This window comes from Alosa alosa, chromosome 16 (genome assembly GCF_017589495.1).
Source record: "Alosa alosa isolate M-15738 ecotype Scorff River chromosome 16, AALO_Geno_1.1, whole genome shotgun sequence".
Lineage (NCBI taxonomy): Eukaryota > Metazoa > Chordata > Actinopteri > Clupeiformes > Clupeidae > Alosa > Alosa alosa.
In genome coordinates, this window is record NC_063204.1 from 26807244 (window position 1) to 26824992 (window position 17749).

At 43.6% G+C, this 17749-nt stretch overlaps 1 protein-coding gene across 2 annotated transcripts in view; it reads right to left on the minus strand.

Moving 5' to 3' along the window:
• The window catches only part of flt1 (fms related receptor tyrosine kinase 1), a 49322-nt gene that overhangs the window by 21151 nt on the left and 10422 nt on the right, over window positions 1–17749 (minus strand). Inside the window, exons 5-11 of one of the 2 annotated variants that reach the window (XM_048266032.1) lie at window positions 16283–16445; window positions 15947–16083; window positions 15379–15550; window positions 14966–15083; window positions 14067–14236; window positions 13509–13656; window positions 6812–6971 (exon numbers count right to left, since the gene is read on the minus strand). In XM_048266032.1, coding sequence (XP_048121989.1) covers window positions 6812–6971; window positions 13509–13656; window positions 14067–14236; window positions 14966–15083; window positions 15379–15550; window positions 15947–16083; window positions 16283–16445 — 1068 coding nt within the window. Of the gene's footprint in view, window positions 1–6811; window positions 6972–13508; window positions 13657–14066; window positions 14237–14965; window positions 15084–15378; window positions 15551–15946; window positions 16084–16282; window positions 16452–17749 lie in introns of both variants that reach the window. The other variant, XM_048266031.1, reaches the window with a different exon arrangement.

Sequence of the window (17749 nt, forward strand, 5' to 3'; positions counted from 1 at the left end):
CACGAATCCGCGAAGCCCTTCAGGACCATGGCCAGAGACCTCGCCAAACATGCTTTTCTATTATGTTTTTATGTATTATGCTTTTATGTCTTTACGCAAATTCAGGAATGTGAACTAGTGAATTCAGGTTTGTGTATCATGGGTAATAACATAATGACAAGCCCACTGAACTTTTTACATGTTTTATTTTACTTAATTCACTCTTGTTACATTTTATGTGTATTCATGTGTGAGTGTGTTTTTATGTGAGTCTCCCTAAAACTTTGCTGAACGGCAAGCCACCTATTACTCCCTTAGCTAATACCCCACCTACATTTTACAATTGCTAAAACACTAAACTCCATTCTCTGAACGAAATTCTCAGTTGCTTAAACACATTTTTGAATCGATCACCTTTTGGCAAAACCATATAAACCATACAACAGTTTTCCCATATAAAACATAATTTGCAGATCTCATAGACTAATTTTTTCAAAACTCTAAACACATTCTCATGCAATAAAACACATTTTGCATTGTGATGCACTTGTGATGCATAATGATAATGGTAAACATGCTAATGGTTATTTTAGGAAGGTGACGATAAGATAGTTCTTCACTGAAATCAGTGAGGCATTCAGAGTACACTGTAGGCTGTAGAATGCAATGTACTTTGCATTTATGGTACTGAAATGGCTGGATGGTGTTTTAATCCCCCAAGGCACCTAACCTTAACCCTAGCCCTTGCCTTACCCTAGTGCCTTCCATGCAGCGCTGCCTGGAATACGACGTTGGGGGCTTAAAAAATCAAAAGGCACTGAAATGCCTCTTTTCCGGTGTATAGTTTTTCACAATTGCTAAAACACATTTTTTGAAACCTTCCACCCTTTTCTCAAACTGTAAGCACAACCCCCCATTCTCAATACTTCATTTTCACTGGATTTACAGTAAATGTTGAATCCACTTGAAAAGATATACAGTGGTGCACAGCTCTGACCAAGGGGTATATTGGTTAGAGCTGTGCACCACTGTACATCTTTCTATAGATCCTGACGTTCCTGTCTGTCAGGTCACATATATTTATATATACAGAATATCACAACTAGTTATGTCAGCTAGTTCAACACATTTGCATGTAATGACACAAGCAATGAAATAAGGCCAATTTGTTTGGCCTTATTTCATGTACAGTGTGCACAGTAGAGCTGTGCATCACTGTACATCTTTCTATACATCCTGTATATTGATCATTTTTCATTTGCACAATACTGTAAAAACCTTTGTTTTCTTTATACTATCACAATGTCTGTCAACAGAACAGAAATTACTTTGAAACATATTCACTGTCTTGCAATCAACCCCCTCCACACACAATAATGTGTAACTTCACAACAGATAGTTGTGTTTAAACAATTGGTTCATGGGTTTGTATTTTTGGAAGGTAGTGCCTTGAAATTGAAAAGAGGAGACATCTGAGGTTTCTGTGTCTAAAGTAGAGAAATCTGTTTAGAGTTTTGCAAATCAACATGTGTACTGTTTATGCTAAAATGTGCTTATACAGTCGTATGCAAAAGTTTGGGCACCCCTCTGAGATTTCATGACAATTTGCTCTTCCTTTATAATAGAAGATCACAGCAACAAGATTTGTTTTCCTACAAAGATGTAGATGTTTGAGTGTTTTCCAGACCAAAATTCTTAGAGTAGCATTACATAGTTTTATTATAATAAAATAAAATGCAAAAAATGGGATGTGCAAAAGTTTGGGCACCCTTTTAATAGCATTCATTTCAAGACCTGTACGGATTTATAGCTGACAGGTTGCAGCACAAAACTGCTTTGATTAGCTCGTTAGACCTTCAATTACAAAGACAGGTGGAACCAATCATGAAAAAGGCTATTTAACATAGGTAATAGTTGGCTGTGCTTGTCCTAGGTTCTTTCTTAGAGAGTGGCAATATGGGGACCTCAAAACAACTCTCCACTGACCTGAAAGCTAAGATAATCCAACATTATGAATTAGGAGAAGGGTACAAAAAATTATCTGACAGGTTTAGACTGTCTGTCTCCACAGTCAGAAATGTAGTTGTGAAATGGAAGGCCCAGGGCTCGAAATTAACTTTTTTTCTCAGTGTCCCGCAGCTGTCCCGAATTCTACTTGCCACTGTCCCGGACTTAACCACTAGTGTCCCAAATTCAAGTTCTTGTTTTTTTCCCATTCTACATAATAAACAGTAACTTGCATCACGTAATTAACTCGTAAGTTCTGAAGACTTATTATTAAACACCATTGTATTAACATTATCTGCTTATTTTACACAACACTCATTTTCAGAGATTGCGCTTTTGGCTCTTTTTTGAGGTTGCACTAGACGTTCTCATTGTCCGTCGTTTTGACGGACAGGGTTGTAAAACATTCCGTCAATAATCTATTTTCACGTGTCTTTAATTTCAATGTCAGTTTAACTGTTCAACTTAAATAACTGTTTTCATAGTTAACAGGCTACCTTGCAACACTATCGTTTTGTCAAATCGCAGTTGCAGTAGCCTAGGCTATTTAGCTCAGCATGATATTGGTGACGTTTTGTCTGTCACCGACAGAAAACACGCAGCGTTTTACTCAGAGAGGACTGTCATCTCGTTTAGAACACCAGTATAACCGTAGGCCTACACTATCAGTCAAAAATGTTCACAATGGCATGAAAACAAATGCCATTTACCTGCCTGCTAGTTAGGTAAGTTAGCCTAGGAATATCGGAAAGTGACCCATTAGGCCTACCGCCCGCGCACTATTTTTGTGTCGGCCTATGAGTCACTTAATATTCATTTAACCAATACGGCGGATTCCTAAGGAAACGCAAGCACCCATCCCGTTTGGGTATCTTATACTATATTTGTACCAAAAATGACATTGTAGCCTACAGTGATTCGAAGACCAGTAAACAGTGTTGTAAGGCTGCGTGTACAAAACCGCTTTACAGATCAGCTGGCTAACGCTGCTTTTTCCAGCTGCCCATTACGGAGAAATTTGGTGATCACTGAACGTTGTTTAGGTAGCCTACATTGAATCACGTTAAGCTTTTTCCTTTTAATAGGCCTCAATAACATCCATAATAATTGGAATGTGAACAGTTTAGGAAAAAAAGTACCCATTTTGAAATTTGCTTTGCCATTTTTTTATTGTCCCAGAGTTGTCCCAGACATCATTCTATTGTGTCCCGGAAGCATTTTTTATGGTCCCCGGGACGTCGGGACATCGTTAATTTCGAGCCCTGGAAGGCCACAGGAACAGTCCGTGTGAAGGAAAGATGTGGTAGGCCGACAAAAGTAGGGGAAAGACACAGGCGAAGGATGGTTAAAATAGTCACAGAGAAGCCACAGACCACCTCCAGAGAACTACAACAACATCTGGCTGCTGATGGTGTAGTTGTTCACTGTTCCACAATCCAGCGTACTTTGCACCAGGAAGAGCTAATTGGAAGGGTGATGCGCAAAAAGCCTTTCCTGAGTGTTCATCACAAGAAGAGTCGCACGAGGTATGCAAAAGCACATCTGGACAAGCCAGAAGCATTTTGGAACAAAATACTGTGGTCAGATGAGACCAAGATTGAGTTATTTGGTCATAGCACGAAGAGGTATGCATGGCGGAAAAAACACACTGCATTCTATGAAAAGAACTTGTTGCCCACTGTAAAGTTTGGTGGAGGATTCATCATGTTATGGGGCTGTGTGGCTAGCACAGGTTGAAGTTTGGTTAAAGTTGAGGGCCACATGAATTCCTTACAGTATCAGGAGATTCTTGACAAGAATGTTCAAGAGTCAGTCACAAAGTTGAAGCTACGCCGGGGTTGGATTTTTCCAGAGGTGGAAAAAGTACTAAAATATTGTATTCAAGTAAAAGTACCAATACTTTGATGAAATATTACTCAAGTACAAGTTAAAGTGTAGCTACAGCGCTACACTATGGGGGCATGTTCGTGAGCCCCCATGTTCACGGCCCCAGAGTGTAGCGCTGTAGCTGCCTGGCTACTTTAGCTGTTGGCTGCAGCTACTGGAGCTAGGTAAAACCGATTGTTGTCTGGGGTTTTTTGTACCACAGCAGCCTACTCTATGTCGGTGACCTCGGGAAACGGAGATCTATGTGAAAAATCACGCTCATCCTTGCTCGCTTTGCAGTGAACAGTAATCCAGCACAACTGAAAAGCTGCTCATAGGCAGCTGAGGCAGGCAGGCCCATGTTGAGTTTCAGAGAGAAACTGAAACTGTTGGAAAGGAGTTCAGCAGATCCAAGGGCGTCGGACTGGGGGGGAAAGTGGGACTGATTATTAGGGCCCCAATGGAGGATGGGGCCCTTTAAAAGGAATATATTTTATTTTACCTGAATATTTTCATTTACAAATTTAATGTCAAAATGAATGTCAGACGAAATGTAAAGTCTGACTGACTGACTTCTCTATACAAATAATAGTGAAAAAGACTGTCTAAGCAGAGGTGTCAAACATACGTAAGGCCCGGGATCAGATCAGGCCCGCCAGCAGGTTTTATACGGCCCCCCAGATGTTTTAGGTAGGAAGGGAAAATTAGAAAAAAGATATTCACATCCAGTTGACTTCAACAATGTGTAATAAGCAATATCTCTATAATATGATAAATCGATTAAACCTAGCACTACAAACCATCCTCAGGAAGGAAGCAGAAAAACTAACATGGAAGTAGGGCATTTCAAGAGAGAAAGAGCAGTAGGCTATATGACAGCAGTACATTATTTGTACTTGTTTGTGATATCATCAAATAACACTCTGACACCCATGTAGAAAAATGATAATGACCATGACAATGACGCCCCGCCTCACAAGGTCTCATTCCAACAAATCCGGCCCACTAGGCCTACTTAATGTGTTTGATACCCCTGGTCTAAGGTCACTCTCCCTTGCTAAAGCGCAAAATGGTTTAGTCCGCCTGCACAACGATTCATCTCATTTAGTTTATGTAGTTGAGCATCGCTAGTAGTGGGCCGCTAATTGTTGTGCTACTGGCAATGACAATGTCTTTCTTCAAGAAAACCAAGTTGAGTTACAAAAAACAAAGACAAGAACAGGAAAAAGAAAGCGATCAAAATGAGGGAAAACAACTGCAAATAAACTTCTTTCTAAAGGTGAGCACAAACGTTAAAACACGAATCCCATGGTGTTAACCTGCTTGATATCTCTCGTGCTAAAAACGAAACGAGACAACCCATTGAAAGAGCGGAAAATACACTCCTGGGTTTCACATGTAATCTGAGGTAGCCTACCCTATCTCGTGACCCGCCTCCATCTCCATCTCTTTTAGAAAGACTTGGCGCCAGCTTCATTCATGTCCTATGTTAGGCTACATGCTGATCATTGTCACTGTAGCTCCGGGCTCGATTTTTTCCCCCCCTTCCTTTAGGTTTTCGTTAGTCTTAACTTTTTTTTGTTTTACTCAGTAACGGATTGGATTTGCGAAGTACAATACTTCACTCAAAACGTAGGCTAATCAAGTAAAAATAAAATTACAGATTTTAAAAACTACTGTAAAAAATACAAAATACACAAAAAAGCTACTCAATACAGTAACGTGAGTAAATGTAATTCGTTACTTTCCACCTCTGGATTTTTTAGCAGGACAATGATCCTAAGCACCGTTCAAAATCCACCAAGGAATTCATGCAGAAGCACAGGTACAATGTTCTGGAATGGCCATCCCAGTCCCCAGACCTTAACATCATTGAAAATGTATGGATTTATTTGAAGAAGGCTGTCCACGCATGGAGGCCAAGAAACCTGACTGAACTAGAGGCGTTTTGTGTGGAGGAATGGGCCAAAATACCACCTGCCAGACTTAAGGGACTTGTCTTTGGCTACAGGAGGCGTCTACAGGCCGTTATTGCAGCAAAAGGAGGCAATACTAAATATTAATGGAATTATTTCTTAGGGGTGCCCTAATTTATGCACATGCCTATTTTTGTTTAAATGCACATAAACATGTTTCTGTTGGACCAATAAAAGTTATTTCACTACTGAGATGTTTCTGTTACCATAAGGTATAACATATGTTAAAATGAAGTTGCTGCTTCAAAAGCTCAGCAAGTGACAAACTGATGCAGTGGTTTTCCTAAGGGGTGCCCAAACTTTTGCATACGACTGTAGTTGTGCAAATCTGGGCTGATATTTTGGTCCTTGAGTGTAAGGTTTCGCTAACTGTGGTATACTTTTGATTTTAGTGGTTAAGCAACTGTAAAAAATTTGTAATTTCTACATGCAAAATGCATTTACTGTATTGTAAACAATGACAATTTCTCCTGGAGCTATACATTATGAGCTGCCCTGAACACTGTTTTTTTTTTTTTTTCATTTTTTGTGTAGTGTTTAATGCCTGCTCAGTAGTGTGTTCATTATGACTTCTTTGTGAATGATCGGAAGACAGTGTTTGGTTTTGAGCACAGGTACTGTGCTGTTTTGAGGCGATTGACAACCTCTGTAAAACTGAACAAAGGTTTTGTGAATGTAGTTTGAGATTTGGGGGTTGTGTTTACAGTTTTGAGAACACAAAAAAATGTGTTTTAGCAATTGTGAAAAACTGTAAGAACATTTGAAGACCTTAAAGACTCTGACATCAATCCAGATAGTAGGGAAGCAATTGCTAGTGACGGCTCAAACACATCATAGCAGTACATGAAATGGCTGACTCTCAGAGCCCTAATAAGTCTATACACACACACATACACACTTGTACACTTTTTTACAAGAGAGATGCTCTATTTGTGTGTGTATGTGTGTGTGGGATCATGGGTTTCAATATCCGAGGAACTCACCCTGTTCCTGCCCTGCACGGTCTCCTGCCTCTGAGTGACGGTGAGGAGGCGGTTGTCTGTGGTAGTTCCTGCCGTTAGTTCCGTCACGGGCCTCCACTCCCACGCTGGCGGCCATGACAGGGCGCGATGATGGCGGGGCTGAGAAAGCGGTGGGACGCACCTTAGGAGAGAGAGAGAGAGAGAGAGCTCAGCTGTGTTGATTCGGCCACGTCACAGGGACTCCTGCAGGTGGGCCTGACAGCTGTGGGCCACAGAAGGAACCGGAAAAGAAAGCCCTAAGCGACCAACGGCCATCACCGTGATTACATCCCATTAGCGTAATGACGTTCCCCCATCCAAAACACACACACACAATTGACAAAACAAATGAAGAATTTCCCCCCTCATTAAATTAAAGGAGCATGTGGTTGCAGCAGGCGAGATGACCTCATTTACTAGTAGGAACGGATTTCAAAGATCTATGATCTATGTGTGTGTGTGTGTGTGTGCATGCATGTGCATATGTGCTTATTTGCCTGTGTGTGTGTGAATGAGAGGAGGGACAGAGAGAGACAGCGAGAAGAGTGCCTGTGTGTGTATGTGAGTGTGTCTGTATGTGAGTGTGTGTGTGTATGTGAGCGTGTGTATGAGAGTGTGTGTGTATGTGAGTGTGTATGCAAAGCGCTTCCCTAACGTTGGTGTCCTGGAAGTGCTGTTACTCACATCATCCCAAGGGAATAAACTTCCTCCCATTCCTGAAATATCCTCGGCCACATTTCCACAATTCCCCATTTCCGCCTCATCATCGGAATGCTCTCGTCCTCTTGGGCCTCAGCCCGCGTAATTGATTTTATTCATGTGCATCCCAAGTCATGGGCCAACGTTCCCATTCACAATTTCCCAAAGCAAATTCCCACTGCTGTTTTGTAACTTTTATACGTGCGTGTGCGTCTTTGTGTACGTGTGTTTGTGTGCATCTGTCAATGTGCTGAGGTGATTGTCTTGTATTGTGTGTGTGTGTGTGTGTATACAGTATGTGTTTAGCAGCATGGTGAGTATTTTGTAACATGTGTATGTGTGCGTGTTTGGCTGCATGGTGACAGCCTCATACCATGTGTGTATGTGTGTGTGTCTCTGTGCGTGTTTGGCTGCATGGTGAAAGTCTCATATCATGTGTATGTGTGTGTGTTTGTGTGTGCGTGTTTGGCTGCATGGTGAATGTCTTGCATTGTGTGTGTGTGTGCGTGTTTGGCTGCGTATAAATGTCTCATATCCTGTGTGTGTGTGTTTGGAAGCATGGTGAATGTCTTGTATTGTGTGTGTGTGTGTGCTCATGTGGTCCTCCACCCTACCCCCCCCCTGTGTCTGATTGCTCTTCCTTTCAGCAGAGATAGTGAGCGGTGCCCGTGTGGGTGCCCGCCTAGTGCCCAGTCTATGTGGGCTGGATGAGCGTCTCCAGCCCTCTACCCCCACCCAGGTCTGTGTGTCCGCCCGCCTGCCTGCCCGGCCGTCTGACTGACACTGGCATCCCTCTGGTCTCGTGTTGATCAGCTGGACAAGCGTTCTCACGCCTCCCCGGAAACACGCGCGCATGCAGGGCCACACACACGGGCACTCACACCGCCACACACCCACTGATACACAATCACACACATGCATCCACACACAGTGATTGACATGCACACACATGCTGTTATACCCAAGCACACACGCAAACACACACACAGACACACCCACACAGAGACACACATTGAGACACAAAGTGAAAAACACTGATGCACACTCACACACAAAACACAGTCAGATATACAGTAAGCGAGTTACACACACATGCAGACAAAATGAATTCACACTTGAACCACTTTCATACAATCACACACACACACTATGTGCCTGCTCACAGTACTGACTTCTGATAAGAGGACATTAAATGGTCTAATTGGTTTAATTGAACAGGACGCTTCCATTTGTTTGTGTCTGACTGAACTTTTTTCATCTGGCAAATCCTTCACTGACTAAACCTGTGGTCCAATTAGGGGAATGGTGAAGAACCCGCTCAGAGGTTTATAATATACAAGTATATAAACCTCCAGTTTACTTAAAAGAGACAATGATTGAAAGGAATTCATTTTAAGCAAATTTTAATGTAAAAGACATACATAAGGAATAACATAAAAAACAGAATATATTGTATTCAGCCTTACACATTACACACTTGGCAAATTATTGGCATAATCATATGTAAGTTAGTTGTATAAAATTATTAAATATTAGGTTCATATATTACTCGTAGAAAATCTTTATAAAAAGGAAAGAATCACATTGGGACAGACCCGTAAAGTGAGAAACCTCAGTTACACAAATACAGACACACGCACACACACACACACATTATGCAGTCTCTCACACGCTCATTACCATTTCTCTCCAATACACACATGGACAGTCTCACAAATAAACATACATAAATATATAAATGTTGTTTTCAGCACAACAAAATCAAAACATGGCATTGGTGATACACAGTGTCACTTTAAATGGGGATACAGTGGACATAAGGATGAGAGGCTGGTTAGCGATAAACATCGATGCTTAACCTCTGAGCGTGATGAATCCCTACATAGCAGGCATTTCATATCAGGCCCAGACTTCAACTGGACATATGAGTATCCCAAATAGTGAGCAATCCCTTTCTCCTTCTCCCTTTCTCCTTTCTCTCTCTCTGTCTCTCTCACTCTCTTCTCTCACATGACAAGATGTGGGTATGAACTTCTAAAAGTCATGTAACAGACTGAACTCACAGCTTCTTTGTGGATGTCAGAACTAGAACAGATGGCTTTTGGTTTTTCTGTAGTGACAGGCATGGTTCATACATCCATTATAGTACCACTCTATGACACAGACAAGCGAAAGCAGCATTGGAGGGCGCTAAGCCATGGACGAGTAGCATTGCACTCCACTCCCTCTGGCTCGCATATGCTCTAGAAAGGCAATACTATTGAAAGGACATTGTGTGTGTGTGTGTGTGTGTGTGTGTGTGTGTGTGTGTGTGTGTGTGTGTGTGTGTCGATGTGGCTGTGTCTTTGTATGTGAGTGAGTGTATATTCATGTCGTAGGAGGGGGAGAGAACATGGCTCTGGAAATTCTAGGAGGCACCAATCAATAAATCAAGGAACAAATAAATCAATGAATCAATGAACAAGCGATCAATAAATTAAGTAGCAGATCCATGTGGAGGGGGGAGACACAGGAGACCTTCCTCATCTCTGCTTGAGCTGCTCCTCTTCGTCGTCATGCACCCTGTGGCCCAGGTCGCTGTACCTCCTGACAAAGTTCCCAGCATGCACTGCTGCAAGGTCATGTCAACAGGCATGTCTCTGGAGGTGCTGCCATGGAAACAGGTTTTTTTCCCTTTTCTTTTCTTTGGGAGTGGGGTGGTGGTGGCAGGTGGGGGTGCTTTGGTGATGGAGAGAGTCTTTTCATGTGATCTGGGAGAGGTAGGTGTGTTAGGTTTAACTGCAGGAGGATGGGGTGGAGTGTGGTGGGGGTAGCATCGGACAGCGTGGGGTTGGGGGGAACATTGGGGTTGGGGCAGCTGGGAAGGTGGTGCTGGAGATGGGGTGGGTTGGGGAGGAGGAGCAGAGGACACTTGATGGGGAGGGTGGGGTGGGTGGGTGAACGGGTGGTTAAGTGGCGAAGCAGGGATGGGGTGGAGTGGGGGGGGGGGGTCGAGTCTCAAGAATAGATCAAGCCCTTTGAGGAAGCGGACTATGCCACGTTTGAAGACAAGAGGGACAATCCCGCTGCTGGGAAGCTGTCTCGCGCCGGGGAGGAAGGCAAACAAGCAGAGGAAAAGCGCTCTGATTTTCGCACAGGAAGCCCGTCCGCGCCTCCTGCCTCGCCGAGATAAGAGCGCTGCCATTCCCATGGCCAGGCCGAGGTGGGGTCCAGGCCCAGGTCCGGTTCTGGTCCTGGTCCCTGTCAGCCCGGCTCGGCCGTGCCCGCCGCTCTTCCAGGGCCTCCTCCTCCTCCTCCTCCTGCAGCAGACCGTCAGGCCAGCGGCGCCGGGGTGCTAGAAAGAATAAGTAGGGGGAAGGAGTCCGCGATGAAGAAGCCAGCCAGCCAGTCAGCTAACATCACCCGCTAAATCACATTCACTTTACTTTGAACGTTTTGGACTCTCAGATGCTTTTAACCACAGTGGTCAACACTGTAGTAAGGAGATGTACATTTGTGCATGTGTTCCCTCGCTGTCTAACTTATGACCTTTGTATTGCTAAACTACAGAGACCACATAACTTTGATATCCCAACACTGTGTGTGTGCAGACAGCCAATGGTTTTTACATAAAATTGAGTTGAAACCAATGCGTTACTCATTCATTTCCAATAAAGCGGGCCAACTCATGTGCTAAGTTACCCTCTGACTTGAAGATGTGATTCATGGGAGACAACCTTCAGAAAAAAAGGAAGCGACCCAAGAGTCTTGACAGGACTCTCTGTAAACTAGGAAATTGGGACATTTCAGTCCTGCGACGCTAATAGCAACAGCAGGAAGTGAAATGAATAGTGGAGCTACAGAGCTCTTACACCACCCCCCCCCCCACCTTTAAAAAAAAAAAAAAAAACGAGTAGCTACTATTCACTATATGAATGACCCGTTGTTGTTCCCATGGAGACAGAAGGAGGTGGAGAGAAGGAAGCACAATGGTATGGGAGCAGGCGGAAGGACTGTGTGTGTGGAGGGTCATAGGGCAAATGCTCACACTATGTCATTCAATACATATCTCTGCAGGTGGAACAACAGTGAGGTCATCCTTAACTGAACTCCTCAGCTGATATAAAAAACAGAGACAAGGGAGCGAGTCCTTAGCCAAAACAAGCTTCTGCACTTAGCATGTGTGTGATCAAATGATTGTCTGCCTGTATGTGTGTGTGTGTGTGTGTGTGTGTGTGTGTGTGTGTGTGTGTGTGTGAGTGTATGTGTGTTTGTGTATGTTTCTGTAGGAGGTCTCTTCCGTATTGTGACAGTGTTTTAGTTATCAAGGACAATTACAAAAACATTTGGCTTATATATGTCTGCCTGCTTGCTTGTGTGTGCATATGCGTGTGCGCACTCCAAGTGTCTCCTCTGAATCACTTAATGTCTTTCTTGAGAAATTTAGGCAATTGGTGTGTCAAATTCAACACTGATGAAAGTCAGGATGCATTGGAGTAATCACAATAATAAACACTGTCCTGAACCCCTGTTCTAGGCAGGACACTCATAAAGTCATTGTTTTTGATTTGGAAACCATCACATTTCGTGACTGATTGCCAGCACACAAATGGGACTCTATTGATTTTTTTTTTGATGGGTGGTGTTAACACTGAGTTCTGTGACTGTAGCAGGCACACAATCACACACACACACACACACACACACACGCACAAGCGGATTCCCACAAACACACATATGCGTACACAAAGAAACAAACACACACATGAAAGGGTTTGGCTAGCATCTGTGCTGGATGCAAAGAGGAAGCCATGTCTGAGCACACACTGAATTAGACAAAACACGTCTCATGCATAAACAAATACACACACACACACACACACACAATGCACAAGCTTCTATTCATATCAACAAGACATACACATATCAAGCCCACTTAGTGTGCAGTGCAAAAACATATGTGGGACATCCCAATGGTGGGAAGATGGTGAGGTGATTACATAATGGCTATGAGGATGTAGGTTGAAATAGAATTTGGTGTTGCTCATTGTGGTCCACTAACAAACTAACAATGAGATCAAAGATGTTCTGCATGACTTCATATCTATCTATGGGGCATGACCTGTTTTTCAGACAGCCAGATGTTGAATGTTTATACATGTATGAATAGGCTCATCACTAACATATTTGCTGTACCCGAAAAATCTTAATATGTACTTCACAGCATTGCTGGATATCACTTGTACCTCCACACCCTATACTGTGTATATAAATACTATAATTAGTATGGAAGGACAATTACAATGAGCATGTAAGTACTTTTGATATAGACCACTAAAGTGAAAATAACTAACTAGCCAGATTGTAGGCTAAAGGCTTGTCCACACTGCTAACAATGACTATACTGATGACTAAAAACTACAGTTTTATATATCGCTCTTTAAGAAGGACAGCACGTAAACAGCACAGTATTGCAAAAATGATACTATATTATACTATACTACACACTATATGACTACATATGTACAACATGAAAAATAAATTATATCTCAGAGCAATTTTGTGAATGGCAGAGCCCCCATTGTAATAGTTGTCTGTGTAGTTATGATCAGTATAAGTATAAGTATATATACAGTACTCTTTTGATCCCATGAGGGAAATTTGGTCTCTGCATTTATCCCAATCCGTGAATTAGTGAAACACACACAGCACAGAGAGAACACACAGTGAGGTGAAGCACACACTAACCCGGAGCAGTGACTGCCTGCTACAGCGGCGCTCGGGGAGCAGAGAGGGGTTAGGTGCCTTGCTCAAGGGCACTTTAGCCGTGGATGTGGGCATGGGAGAGCAGTGCTCAACCCACATTTTTCCTACTGGATCAGGGATCGAACCGGCAACCCTTCGATTACAAGCACCAGCCTTAACCAGTAGGCCACGGCTGCCCCAATCAGCTGTGTGGACAGGCCTTAACGGTGGGTGGACTCTGTTTGGTGATGCTTACCGGCCTTTCGGAGAACAGGGGTGCCAGAGCCATTGGATTTGGGGGGGAGGTAGTCCGTGTGAGGTACAGCGGAGTGCGTGTCTAGTGCCCCGCTGGACGGTCCCTGGGTCGCGCACTGACACAGCCTTCTCCCCAATTTGAGGCTTCGCTGTGTGGGGAAAGAAAGACAGGGGTTCCCAGTGAGTGGTCATCAGTGGACACAGGGTCCTCACATTGAAATGGACACTGATATGAAAACTAAACTATTACTTCTGAGAGTTCAGAGAGAACAGTCAGAGAGAGAGAAAGAAGAGAGAAAGAAAGACAGAGAGAGAGAGAGAAAGACAGACAGACAGACAGAGAGAGAGAGAGAGAGAGAGAGAGAGAGTGTGTGAGTGAGTGAGTGAGTGAGTGCTTTGTTACAGTAAAAGAAATTAATTTGTGAATTGTGTCACAATGACTGTGCCACAATGCTGAAATGTGGTAATTAGACTGAAAGTGCTATAGTAAGCAGTGCAATTACAGATATAGGCAGAGGAAGAGAGAGAGAGGGGGTGGGGGTCTGGGGATTAGCCTCACCATTCACCACCAGTGAAATTGTGAGGTTCTGGTAAAGCCCAAACTTCTGAATCCCGGCCAGAACCGTATACTGTCCGGCGTCGTCCTCTGTCACATCCCGAATAACTAGTGAGCTCCCGTCCCTGTGGTACCGAGAGCACTTCTCCGCTGCTGCTACCCCATCCTTCATCCTGAGACACACAATCACACACAACAGCACCGGTCAGTAGGGCAAGTCAAAGCCAGGCCAGTTGTGTTTCACTATGTAGCGCAATTAATACATGTTGGCAATTCAGAGGTCTTTACAAACGGTATTAACATTATATCTCTACATTTAGAAGGTGCCTTTATCCCAAATGGCTGAGAGTGCACAGCAGGTAGGCTACTGTACAATATATGCTTTAGAATGCATGTAGATAAGGGATAACAGTGCCAAGGAGCCCTGTTACATGGAATCAATAGATTGAGGGGACTGAATTTTGAATGTTTACAATGCTCACGCCCCTCCCCCACTACCACAGAGCACCCTCCCATAGAGTTTGTGCGATTTGTAATGTGCGCGAGGGGGAGGGGGGATCTGTGCACAGAACAGATGTGCTGCTGCTTCTGCTGTGCTGTGATTGACAGTCAGATCTCACACAGCCCTGCACTGATTGGACCAGAAGAACCGGGAGCTGTGGATTTTTGCAAAACAAATAACAGGCTCTAGGTGGAGATAGAAGCGCAAGTTTTTTTCTAAAACCGGTTGATTTATGTTGTTCTGTTGGAACATAGTGTCAGTTTCAGTGAACATGATCAAACAATTCTTGCCGACTTCAGCTTTAAACTATAGAGGCACAAAAAGTTTCATTTGATTTGAATTCACTGCAGAGCAGATTTGTCGGTCAGTCTTCACTGACTCTGGAGTAGAAAGTTCATACCAGATGATTTCTGGGGTTGGGAAGGCCCGGATTTTGGGGACCAAGCGGAAGGACTTCTGCCCTGCAAATGCTTCCACCTGCGAGCCGTTTCTGTGCTTCAGTCTGATGAAGGGCTGGTCTGGTGAGGGGGAAACATGCATACAATCAGGAAACACAATTAGACCTTTCGTAAATCAACTCAGGAGCAGTTACCTTAAAGAGCAGTGGAGTAGCCATTTAAACATGTACGGCAAAAGGATTGTATTGCTATTCAGATTTTGCTAATAAAACAGTCATTAAAGCTACCTACTGTAGCAAAGATTATGGTCATTAAAACGGTCATTAAAGCTACCTACTGTAGCAAAGATTATGCCATATGACAAGAACCACAAATGGTGTTGGAGGTGAATCCCCCCAAAAATCTCTGTACTCACCGTATACTGTGACAGTGGTGTTAGCAGTGCGGTGTGATCGTTCGTTTCTCACGTGGCAAACGTAAACTCCCCGGTCATACTTGCGGAGTTCCGAGACGGTCAGAATGCTGTGAAAGACCACGTGTGTTCGCTTGCGTTCTATGCTACTCTTTGCTCTAACTTTACGAAGACCCTGTGGATGAAACACAGGAAATTGGTATAGAATAAATCATTGTTTCTTTGATTGACATATGCGTAGTGTGTAGTGTTGTGTTTATTACATAAATAAAGCTCAGTCAAAGCTAAATATTTTTACAGTGAACATTATGTATTGGGAAGCCGTTATACATCTTGGGAACCAAGCTTTTCCCTTCAAGTTGGCATTGCAATACAGATTCATTATCTATAATTCTATCATGACAGGGTTTTGTATTCTGTGCAAGGCTACCTCATGTAGTGAAAGCTAAGACTGTGTCATACAGACATACAGTACAGAGGTCCACTGCTACAGTAAGACACACAGTTGCGATTCTGACATATGCAGGTGCCGTGCTCTAGTCTGGGGGCAACAACTCATGCATGGACTGACCTCGCCAGGATAACTCCATCTTATGTTGACCCTGGAGTTGGGAGGACCAGTGGCGGTGCAGTTCAGAACCAGCCGATCTCCCATCAGTGTTAGCACTGGTCCAGTGCTATTCAGATACACATCGGATATCTCAAACACTACAGGTCAAGGAGAAAGAGAGAGAGAGAGAGAGAGAGAGAGAGAGAGACCAGGGATGAGAAAGAGAAAGTAAGGGAACAAACATCAGGATTTGAGGAAACAAATAATTAATCATTAATTACAGTCAATTAGATAGGCAATATATATATTCCTGTTTTGCAACTGCCTCTGTTGGTTACAAACTTAATACATCCTTACCTGGTCTAAAGACATAGAAGTGCTGTTTGTGTTTCATTCCGTTGACTGTGGTTTCACAGTAGAACAGCCCAGTGTGCATAATGGAGGGACTCCGAAGTGTAAAGCCCTCCTTGCTGTTCCAAATAATGTCCTTTTGGTCTGGGTTTAATGTTTGGGGAGGGACCTGAAACTGGAACACACGACTACAATAAACTACCAAGACATGTGTTGTGAATGGAAGAAATACTAGTACAGGCATTGTCCAACATTCAAACAAACCATGTTAACATAAAATAAAAACTGCATTTGAAATATGGTTATATTCAGTACTTAGTAAACACACAAGACAATAATATATAAAAACAGACAAAAACTCAATTTGCAATACTGAGTCTGTACATTAAATATATAACAAACATTTGGTATATTGCCATATATTTGTTTGACACATTAATGCAATCAACAATAAAGTGCAATCAACAATAAAGTGCAATCTATTATGTTTTTTTTGTTTTGTTTTGTTTTGTTTTTTCGAGGGTAGCCAGATATTGTTCTCGGTGTTCTCTCCTCACACTCTACACACGCGGCACTAATAGCTCTGTTTACAGAAGCCTGAGGAGAGTGCTTGGATTTTGTTTTCTTCCCCATCATCTTGAGGAAATGTTTACTGGTGGGGCTGTGACACTGGAAGCGTACTGCCCTCTCTCAGGGGAGCAGGTGGACGCCTCTCTCCCACTGTGAACCGCTCCGCTCGGCACAGGACCTCGCCCCTTCACCCTCGCCCTCTCCCCCGTCCCCTTTCCAGTGGATGTGTTAGGTAAGACTGGCCTTGTCGCATTCCCACCCTTGGCTTAAAGAGCAACGCAGCACTCGGTGGACTAGCGGGTGACTCCAGGCTTGTTCTGGCCCAGTGATGGCACGGAGGCAGTGCAGAGCTGACCTTGTGTCAGCTGTTATCTAGGACTGTGATTGCTCTCATTGGAGGCTCCCTAATGATTTAGTTGCCTTTCCTTCAATACATACACACACACAAACACACACACACACACACACACACACACACAGTCTTACACACAACTCCAAACTTCGTCCGCCTGGAATCTGAGACTGAAGAGTTGAGGATGTGGAAACGTGACTCCAGTCCATCTCCTCACATCCTGTTACTACAGGATATAGACACTCTGGCTGGGCTCACAGGTCAGGCTTTGCACAGGAGAAGTAAATCCCCCCTACACACACACACACACACACACACACACTCCCTCTCCGTACCACTCCGTACCCCCCCGCCTCCCCACTCCAGTCACTTTCACAGCTTCTGCGAGAGCACGGCCCCCTGGGTATTGTTCCCGAGCGAGAGATCCGAGATTAAAGATCCTGAAGTTGAGTGCAAAATCCTTCCAGGAGGAAAAAAACACTCCAGCTGTGTGTGTGTGTATGTGTGTGTGAGTGTGTGTGAGTGTGTGTGTGTGTGTGAGTGTGTGTGTG